The sequence below is a fragment of the Olea europaea genome, chromosome 6, assembly GCF_002742605.1.
Source record: "Olea europaea var. sylvestris chromosome 6, O_europaea_v1, whole genome shotgun sequence".
Taxonomy (NCBI): domain Eukaryota; kingdom Viridiplantae; phylum Streptophyta; class Magnoliopsida; order Lamiales; family Oleaceae; genus Olea; species Olea europaea.
The window spans coordinates 15,137,443-15,148,545 of NC_036242.1; the positions used below are offsets into that span (position 1 = coordinate 15,137,443).

Sequence of the window (11,103 nt, forward strand, 5' to 3'; positions counted from 1 at the left end):
TAATATGGATCAGTTAGCTCAACTATATATTAGAGATGTAAACAAATTACAAGGAAATCCAGTCTCTATTGTGTTCGAGAGAGATCCAAGATTCACTTCAAAATTTTGGAAAAATATGCACAAGGCAATGTGGACTAAGCTAAACTTCAGTATAGATTTTTGCCCATAGTTAAATGGTTAGTCGGAGAAGATTATTCAAATTCTTTAGAACATACTTCGAGCATGCGTACTAGATCTCCGAGAAAATTGGGAAAATGTCTACCATTGATAGAATTTGCATACAATAATAGCTATCAGACTACTATAGAAATGACTCTTTATGAGGCTTTGTATGGAAGGTGTAGATCTCTAGCTCATTGAGATGATATTGGTGAGCAAAGAATTCTAAGGCCTAAGATTATTGAGCGAATAGTCCAAACTATTGAGAAGATTTGGGCCAAAATAAAGACTTTCCAAGATCAACATAAAAGTTAGGCAGATAATAGGAGAAAGAATCTTGAGTTTGAGGTTGTTGCAAAGGTTTTCCTAAAAATAACTTTTATGGAGGGAGTCATTTGATTTTGCAAAAGGAGAAAGCTCCAACCAAAATATTTAGAACTTTTTAAGATTTTGAAATGTGTGAAAATTGTAGCTTACGAGTTGGCATTGTCTCATGAACTTTCAGCAGTTCATAATGTTTTTCGTATCTCTATGCTTCAAAAATATATATTAAATAATGGCCACATGATTAACCCTAGTCGTTAGACATTCATTCAAACCTAACTTACGAAGAACTTCTACTAGTTCTTCTTGGGTAAGAAGATTCAAATATTTCGAAATAGAGAATTTTTATTAGTAAAAGTTTAGTGGCAAAATCACGTGATTGAAGAGTCCACTTATGAACGCGAGGCAAATATTAAAGCTAAATATTTGTAGCTTTTTGATAACCAAGGTAAATTTCAAGGATGAAATTTTTTTAAGGTGTGAATGATGTAATATCCCGAACATACGTATAAATATATTGTGAGGCATAAATGGAAGTTTTGAGATTTTTAGGACAACATAGTAACTTTACCATTTTTTGAGGACTTGTGCTAATAGTCATAATAATTAGCATAATAATTAGAAATATCCGTTATACACAAAATTAATATTTAATATTATTTTGGATATTTTTTAATTTATTATTGAAATTATATGATATAAAAATGTTTAGATAAAACATGAAATTTGCACAAATCGACACTATAATCTTATCTTCATATAGTTAGAATTGTCTTAAATTCGAATTTTATGATAAGTTTGTCTGTTGAAAGTCTAATTTAAATTTGAATCAAGAGTTCTATTAGAATCCTAAGCATGTGAATATCCTTATCTATTCATACCTATAAATACCTTCTTGTCGTTGCATGTCAATTAACAAAAACTAAGAGCGTAAAGAAATTGTAAGAGATAAGTGGAAAAGAAAGGAGAGAGAAATAGTGAAAGAGAGAAAAAGAACGGAAAGAAAAGAAAAGAAAAGCTTTTCCAACGCGTACGAGATCTATTCATAGGAATTTTTAGTTCCAAACAACTGAAATATACAAGCAATTTAACAAACAAGGTACGGTTTTCTCTATATGCCAATTTGTTTTGTGTTCACTTTTTAATGTTTAAGTTAGATATTTTATGTGCTATTATGTGATCCAAATTAAAGAATGATCTCGTGGATAATACCATATGATATTATGTAGATATACACTGAAATCAACCACAGGACTAAAAACCCTAAGTGGATATTACGGGTTTGTTTGGGAGTGATTATAAGAATTTATTTTGTGCTAACAGTCAAAAATTGATTTTTTTGGAGATGAAAAATCAATACCAAACATGCACTAAGAATGGGTACGACCTAATTGAGAATGAAACGGTCCGATTTATATCTCACTGGATATTTATGTTATGTGCGTAATTTACTTCATTTTATATTAAATTATGAAAATATTGGTGTGAAATCTTTATTGATTGTATTCATACACTTATTCCATATTCTAAATTATTTTTATAAATGCTTGATTGATTGGAGCTGAGATTGAGACTGTTGACATAATTCGCGTCGTTGGATCAAGAATTTAAGATTTTGTTTCAATGTTTAATATTTCATTAAAATACTATTTTGCAAACTAGAACTTTATTTTCAAAGTCAATGTCGAATTCTTAAAAATAAGTGCTAGATTTGATTGCAGTAGTGGGTTGAATTAATTGGCTTTTTTATGAGACAATCAAATAGCATATCTTATTCCACATATTTCTTTGAATTTTGTATTACACTATGAGTGAATCATTTTACTTTATGGATAAAGGAACTTTTGAATAACTTTCGGGACATGGGTTTCGAAGCGTTACATTTTATCCATCCCCATTTCACCACCACTATCTGCACTACTAGAACCACCATCACCATCACCATTAACATCACCACCTGCACTATCATTGCCATTGCCCACACCACTACCATTGCCTATACCAAAAATCACCGCTACCACTTCCTCCTCAAATCCGATATCTTCACCAGCACCACTTCCAATATTTATAGCACTACTTAGTTTGATTCAAATTCTAGCCCCATATAAATTTAAAAAAAAAAAAAAATATTATATATAATAATAATAATAATAATAATAATAATAATAAAATCTCCATACCTATTCCCGTCGCCATGCATCAACATTCACCACCACCATCTCCTCAAATCCATTGTCTCCTTTACCTCTACCACACCACACCAAACCAAACGGATGAATAGAACACAGGAGATGACAAAGAAATTCTATCGCACCAACGCAAACAGAGAAACACCAATGCAGATGAAGAAAATAGATCACGATATTGTGTACGACACCATTGTGCATGGCATTGTGCGAGGTGCCGCTACTTGCGTGCAGCCGCTCAGAAGCTCCAATGAATGAAGGACTTGATTGGAGTCGAAGATGAGGGAAGGTGTTGATCGGCGCTACAGAAGAGAAGGGAGATGAAGGAACTGGTTGATTTGGGATTTTTGGGTTTGAAATTTTGGAAGGTATAATTTAGAGAGAGGATAGAGATGATAGGGAGAGAGAGAAATGGAAGGATATTGAGAAAATTAAATAATATTATTATTAATATCAAAAAACAAATTATGACTTGATTTTTATATAAATATTTTTTAAACTTAATTATTAATATCGCAAACAAATTATTACCACTTTTGATTTGGGTTTCAAAGTAGAGGTTACTGTGACCCAGTAACGGCCCATGTTGATAACTATGTATAAGGCCTTCCTCCATCGATATTTGTGAGAAAAAGAAACTTGGACTCGAGGCTCATCAGTGTCACGCCTTTATAAAATAAAATAATAATAATAATAAATAAATAAAAAATTCACACTATTATTTTTATAAAAAAATTAGAACTTTTTTAATTTATTATTTAATTTTAGTGCAGTAACGTCTTCATTAATCTAGGTGAGTATAACGTTAGTAATTACTTGTTTCTTTATTATCAATTTAAGCAAAATTGAAATATCCACGCCAATTACACTCTTTGTTTGAATTTAAATTCACACTTAAAATGTGTAGAAATATTGTGATGATTATGTGTGACTTACTAAAAAATAATTTATTATCGATGCATCCACTATTTGTAGATGCAAAGTGTCGTGATCGGATACTCGTCAATTCAAAATAAAAAATACGAGTGCACGAAAATTTGTTGATCTCATCACATTTTTAAATTTTATTTGTCAAATAAACAATAACAAGCAAGTTTTAATTATTGTGAACTTTTAATTAAACTCAACTCGCGTTGATTAAGGAGATCAGTGAAAACAATTATCACAGATTTCTTATTAACTAAAATATTCATTATCTCTTAAAATATGTGTCGATCTCCTTATGTTGGTTTCAAATTTCAACATCATGACAAAATCATGAGATAAAATATGAAATGTCGATCATCACATACGAGCAAGAATGTGTTTAGTTTCTTTTAAGTTTATAAGCTAGTTTGACCACTTATAAGTAGGCTCTAAAAATGCTCTATAAAAAATTTTATTTTCAATAACAACAAAACAAGCTTGAATTTTTAGATATGAGAAGTATGGATTTAAAAAAAAAAATTTTATTTTTTATTTTTATTTTGTTGACATAGGGAAATTTTCTCCCAAAAAAAAAAAAAAAAAAAAAAAATATATATATATATATATATATATATTAAAGACAAAAGAGAAGCGCAGGCGAGGTAACTGAAAAAGTACTGGAAACGGAAAACATATATTATTATTCCACTCCTGCACCAAAAGACGTGCGACGCGGATCGAACACCGCCTGCACAAACGCAGCAGATATTTCAAATTTACCAATATACCCTTAGCCTTTCACTCTTCCCGGTAAATTAAATTCCAAGTATATTCCTTCTAATTTCGACGCCGCCCCACCGTCTACTGCCAAATATAACATCTAGTCCCCGGTCTAATGGGAATTTAAAATCAAACTTTTTAATAAAAATTAATGAAATATATTGTTAAAAAATTGTGAATTTTATTAAAATTAATTTTTTAACTTTAACTTAAATTAAAAATATATATATTTTAATCAACAGGGACTTAGTTTCCCCTAAAAGCCCCTTATATAGCTGCACTTATTTGCTTGTTTGATTAAAGATTGTTTTTAAGTTTAATGAACTTTTCAATTTGCTTAACTATAATTTTAACCATATATTTTACGGGTTTTCCATTTTTTTTTTCAAATTTTATAGTCATTAATGCATTGCACGTAAGCATAGTATTTTTGAAGCATTAAAACTATTTATGAAAGTAATAATACTGTGATAATAATTTTTTTTTTCCAAATTTATATGAGATTTATGATTTTTCTAAATTTTCTATGGAGAGGGCTAGAGCTTTTGTATTTAATATATAAATTTGCAATTTTGAATCACATACCTCTACATAGTTCATTTTGATTTTTCTACGTTGTTTTGACATTTAGACTATTTTTGTTACTATATTCAAGATAAAAAATCACAAAACCTATAAAAACGGAGGATAAGAAAAATGATGACTGCACTTTACATCGTCAATTTTGCAGCTTTCAAGTCTTGCTCTCTACTCTCTCAAGCTACACATCGTCACTACAAACAACATAATAAACATCCAAATTCAAGAAATCATTTAACGCATTCATGAATAATAATAATAATAATAATCTAAAATATAGAATAAAATTACAGATCAAAACATATATAAAGATTTGAACTTAAAAAAACAAAAGAATTCTTATTTTGACGTAACAAAATTCCTATCTGATTTATTTGAATATAAATATGCTAAATCAAATTTAGAAAGTTAAGTATCTACATGTGAACATTAGAACGTAAAAATCGAGATGATACATAAAATTGATACAAACAAGATATTCAAGAAGCCCTTGGTTATGGGTGACGGATTAATCACCATTCCGTCAAAGAAGAAATTGTGGTTCACCAATTAGAATATTGATTTCATGATTGTGGAATTTAAATTTTAAGATAATTGAATTAATATTGTTAATCAAATTAAAAAGATCTACAACTGGTTATTTAATGCCATCATTTGAACTCCTTAAACAACATTCTTTTTTCAATTTCATTTTGAATTAACGTTATTGATCAAATTAAAAGTTTTTATTTTTATTTTTTATTTTTAATCTCAAAAGGGGAATCCAAAGCCATCCTTGAGTTTCTTAACACACACCCGTCTTTCAATTTCATGTTAAATAAATCGAAATAGCCCTTGTTTGAGCTCCATTATTTTGGATTAATTGATTTTGGAATATTGCTTTTTTGAAAAATGTGTAGCTAAAAAGTAGGATTTTTTTTTTTATTTACGTGTAAAACTATTTTATTGAGAGAATGTATATTTGAATATGAGTTTTAGAAAAAAAGCTTTTTCAAAAATGGGCTCAAACAAGGGTTAATGTTATTAATTAATTATTAATAAAATTACTATTAAATAAAGGTATATTGAACATCTAACAAAATATGTAAGGATGGAATTGGAATTCAAAGGTTTTTCCCAATCCTTCCTTTTAATATATTGTAGATATATTTTACCAATTTTTTTTCTATATATATTATTAAACAATCCCCTAATTTCCATTTTCAAACTGGCACTCTCAATTCTTTGGTATTTTATTAGAAAACTTAAATTTTAAAGATAGTTAGAATCTCTTACACATTAAGATGAAGCAAAGAATTCTTCAAAACTATTTGTAAAGTTTGAAATGCTATTAGGGCATTTTCAATATATTTTATGAATAGAACTAATATCTTGCCTATAGTGGGTAGGAAATAAGTGCTTTATCTCTTGATCATTCATAGTGCACTCCTGATCAATCCCGATTTTATGAATTGCTATTTACCGGTATAAAATAATAAAAATTGAACGATTTTCGCTTTACATGGTACTATTGTCTAATAAATATACGCTCAACTCTAATTTTTCTTGAATGGATTCTATGGATGACTAACTAGGCGTCCTTTACTTTATTATTATAAAAAAATCATGTTTAAATTTTGATTGAACACATAGATGTGAAAGAAAATAGTGAGCTACTGTAGTGTCAGGGTAGGACATTTTTGGGGTATTCTTTTAATGAGACGAGACCACTTCATGTGAGAGGTTCTGTAAAAACCCTCTGAAGTTGAGCTTGTACACTCAGCTTTATTCAAGAAAATATTGCCGACTCATTCACTTAAAAAAGGTTCAATTCGGACAAAACTCTGAATACTGTCTATTTTTCCCTTTGTCAAGTTAATGGAGTTTTAGTCAACTTCCATTGACGAATTTTGTTAAGGAATTATCTATTCATGCTTATGTGGAATAAATTTTTAAATAATACGGTTATATTGGAAATGCTCTTAGCTAATTAAAACTTAGAAACGTATAATTTTTATCTTCAATACACGCATACAAATTCTTAACAAAAGTTTTATCATCAATCGCTTTATACATTTTCCCTCTTGTAAATTTCCAGTCAAAATGCGATTAGGATTTTTATTCTCTGTCAAAAAGATATTCTCAGGAATTTGACTGTATTTTTGGTGAGACTGAAAAGGGCCATCAACACCAATCTAGTAATTAGTAATCACAATTCACAATCAAAAAATAAAATTGATAATAAAAAGATAAAAGGAAAATTCAATTAAAAAGACGAATATACCCCTATTGTTTTTCCTAGTTCAATATCATTCCATTCCCAACTGTCACACCATCACTTTTAACCCTTGAATTCAGGCTAGACAAGGCGAAGACCCGGAACCCCGAAACACGAAACGTGCAAGAAAAAAGTATAGAAAATGTCGAAGACGACGTCGTCGTCGACGGCGGTGATGCGGCCGGAAGACTATACCCACAGCCCGGTCCACTATGCCGTGGCGGTGGGCGATCACACCACTCTTAATAAACTGCTTTCCTCTTTGCCCCGATTGGTTGACCCCAACCGAATTCGTACAGAGTCCGATTCCCAAGCCCAAGAACGCCTGGCCGAGCAAATATCTGCCGCCGTCGACCGCCGCGACAATATTTTAAGGGAAACACCAATCCATCTTGCTGTCCGCCTCAATGACGCCACAGCCGCCCGCTGTCTTGCTACTGTGGGCGCCGATATCTCCCTCCAGAATGCCGCTGGATGGAATCCCCTTCAGGAAGCTCTACTTCGCCGTTGCCCGGAGATTGTATCTACCCTCGTCCAGCATCATCACCTTTCCTCCTGGTCCAAGTGGCGGCGCCGCCTTCCTCGTCTAGTTGCTGCTCTTCGCCGCATGCGCGACTTCTACATGGAGATCTCCTTCCATTTCGAGAGTTCCATCGTGCCATTCGTCGGAAAAATTGCCCCCTCTGACACTTACAAAATCTGGAAGCGCGATGGCAACCTCCGGGCCGATACCTCTCTGGCCGGCTATGACGGCCTCAAAATTCAACGTGCCAACCAAAGCTTCCTCTTCCTCAATGACATCGATCCCACTCTCGAGATCTCCCCTGGCTCCCTCCTCATCCTTAACCACGATGACAAGAAAATCTTCGACGCATTCGATAACGCCGGAAGCCCATTATCTGATTCCGACATTTCAAGCTTCTGTAACCAAACCAGCGTTTACAGGCCTGGAATGGACGTTACTAAAGCAGAATTAGTTGGCCGTACGAATTGGAGACGCCAAGAAAAAACAGAAAGTGTAGGGGAGTGGAAAGCAAAGGTTTACGAAATGCACAATGTAATCTTCACTTTCCGGTCACGTAAAATCAGTGCCGGAGAAAATAGAGAAGACCCGTTTGGACCCACCTACGTTTTGCCGTTGGAGATTGATGAAGAATCCGACGAAGGGTTTATAGTGGCGGAGAATCCTAGATTTAGTGTATCTAATGACAGGCAACGGAGGCACAGCAGTTTTTTGAGGGAGGATAGGGAGTTCGTGACAATATCTAGGAAGAGTGTGGATATAATTCCGGTAGATGGGAGAAGAAGGGCACCGCCGTGTGCGGCGGAGAGACTGGTTGCACCGCCGCAGACGAAAGAGAAGGAATACGTGAAGAGCCTACGACCGATGGTTTGGCTAACGGAACAGTTTCCATTAAAAACAGAAGAGTTACTTCCGTTACTTGATATCTTGGCAAATAAAGTGAAGGCCGTTAGACGCTTGAGGGAGCTGTTAACGACGACGTTTCCACTCGGGACATTTCCCGTCAAGGTAAAGGGCAAATTTGTCATTAAACTAACTGTAGGTCCCACTGTTTCTGATTCAGTGAAAGCTTTACTTTGAATTTGTTTTGCTTTGCTTTAATTTAATTCCTCCTTTTGATGCATAACCAATGTTCTCACTTTTGGTAGCTAAGACCCAATTATTTGACGTGGAAGTATCCTATTGGCCCTTTTGTGGGCCCTAAACAATCCCAGTTTTAGCTGACACAAATATTTTGTAGGACCCATTTTTAATAATTTGCATAAAGCCTTGATTAGGCATATCACATGAAGTCTTACGTCTTCCATTGATGTAGATTGATTTAAAGGCTTAAAATTACTATTTTCGTTTGATTTTGAGTTAATTCCAATGTACAGGGAAATTGTCAAGGAGACAGGTGGTGCCTGTGCATTGATTAGGATAAAATTGCTCTTTTATCTTAGGTCAAATGAATGTGTGCCACCTGTCCCTCTTAAGTACATTTTTCCTTGTACATGTAGCAGGGTCGTTGATGTTTAATCATACGGTTGAATTTTGATTCAGGTAGCAATCCCTGTGGTTCCTATGGTGAGGGTGGTAATAACTTTTACGAAGTTTATTGAGTTGCAACCAATCGAGCATTTTTACACTCCGCTGTCAAGTCCTAGGCAACTTGGTGTAAGAGTAGACAATGAAGAGGAAAGTACCAGTAAGGAAAACAGTTTCACGTCGTTTTCCTCATCTTGGTTGTCGAGTAGCAAAAGGCGGTCGAGCAAGCAGAGTTGCAATGATGGAGAGCAATTGGATCCATTCACAATACCAAGTGGATATCGTTGGAGTAGTTTCGATGAGAAGAACAGGAAAATGAAGAAAACCAAGTCGACTACCAGAAAGAAAAACTAAGTGAAATTATGTTGTTCTTACAGATTATAAATGAATGTTGATTGATTGCTTTTGTTACTTGGGTAGATAACAATCTTAAATTTTGAAGCAAATCTCCAAGTGGGGATTAAGGGGAAAAGTTTTATTTTATTTTTTACTTATATGGTTAATTATTTTATTTTAAATTTCTGTGCATCCTTTATTCATTTGAAGTAACGTGAGAATGTTAAAGCTGTAGTAGCATTAAACAGGTTGGACGTTTTTCGGATAAGACTAGACAGTATAACGGACTTTGAAATGAATGTATTTTGGAGAAGTAGTTGAGTTTGTGCATGAAAGAAGTGGTAGAAAAGCTTTCCAGCATGGTGGGGTTGTGGATTTTAATTTGGTGGGTGTTTATTGCTGATAATGAATAAGGATGTGGTCCATTGTATTTCTTATTTTCTGTTACAAGTTACAACAAATTGATGGAAACTTGTAATGTGTCCCATAAGAATCAATTATTTGAATAATCGAAATATATTGAGTGCCCGTGTAGTTATCTTTTAAATGAAATATCATACCAAAGCAGACACGAAATTGGAGTATTAATTACCAAAATTGAAGTTGGATGGCAAGTTTATGGGTCTGTTCGGTAGTAATGATGAGAATTGATTTTTTAAACGTTTGAAAGAAAAGTGAGTTCCATCTATTAGTGAAGAAATAAAAGCTAACGACTGGAATAGTGAAATAAGAGTAAAAAAAATTGATTTTTTGGAGTGAAAAGTGGCAACCAAACGAGGTTATATATTTCAATCCGAAGTTCCATGACACTTGACCTTTTTTTTTGTTTTTTGTTTTTTTTTGTTTTTGTCTTCTTCTGTTTTTTGGGGTATCGGATCAGACGAATGTATATTTGACAAATTTATAGATGATTTATAAATAAGAATATTAATGGTATCACTTATGAAAGTGACCTTGTATATTAACAAGATTTTATTATCTCATGAATTTAATAGATCAGTTTCCTATAGTGAAAGTGGGTAAGAAAGTTGGTAGATATATTTATTTTAAAACAGCAGAATATTGTTAAAATTGACTATGAAACAGTCCAGTACTGGCGGTGGGGACAGATAATATGCTATTTTAGGGCTCCATTAAAATAAAATTTTGGAAGAAAATGTTCATTAAAATAATAATTTTTTGAAGAATGTGTATTAAAATTAGAAAAAAGTTTTGAATTTATGTGTAACATTATTTTATAGTAAATGTGGTTTGAAAAAAATGGAACCCAAATAGGGCTTAGTCTATTCACAATCGCACAATATACATAATACTATAACTTGACATTGGTATTTATTGACCCTTCTTCGAAGTTTGATTCTCAGTGTATCAAGGCCGTTATGGCTTTCGCGAAGCACGAGTCCATTTTACCAAATTGCAGCAACTAAGATATTTGGTACCAAATTGACAGAAAAGTAGTGTACTGAGGTAAAAACATGTGACAAAATGTTGCTTCTTTTTTATGCACATTAGTTTATCAAAATGAA

At 32.9% G+C, this 11,103-nt stretch overlaps 1 protein-coding gene across 1 annotated transcript; it reads left to right on the forward strand.

The window, feature by feature from the left end:
- Nucleotides 1–7,205: 7,205 nt before the first annotated feature.
- Nucleotides 7,206–9,735, forward strand: LOC111395980 (ankyrin repeat domain-containing protein 13C-like). Its single transcript, XM_023022222.1, has 2 exons — nucleotides 7,206–8,722; nucleotides 9,257–9,735. Exons 1-2 carry the CDS (start codon nucleotides 7,334–7,336, stop codon nucleotides 9,593–9,595), a joined length of 1,728 nt encoding a protein of 575 aa, XP_022877990.1. The 5' UTR covers nucleotides 7,206–7,333; the 3' UTR covers nucleotides 9,596–9,735.
- Nucleotides 9,736–11,103: the final 1,368 nt, after the last annotated feature.

What these genes read in the sequence shown, in the direction of transcription:
- LOC111395980 (XM_023022222.1), top strand. Translation starts at nt 7,334, where the DNA reads ATGTCGAAGACGACGTCGTCGTCGACGGCGGTGATGCGGCCGGAAGAC. An exon ending in TCGGGACATTTCCCGTCAAG is followed by an intron (nt 8,723 to 9,256) that starts GTAAAGGGCAAA and finishes ATTTTGATTCAG; the next exon opens with GTAGCAATCCCTGTGGTTCC.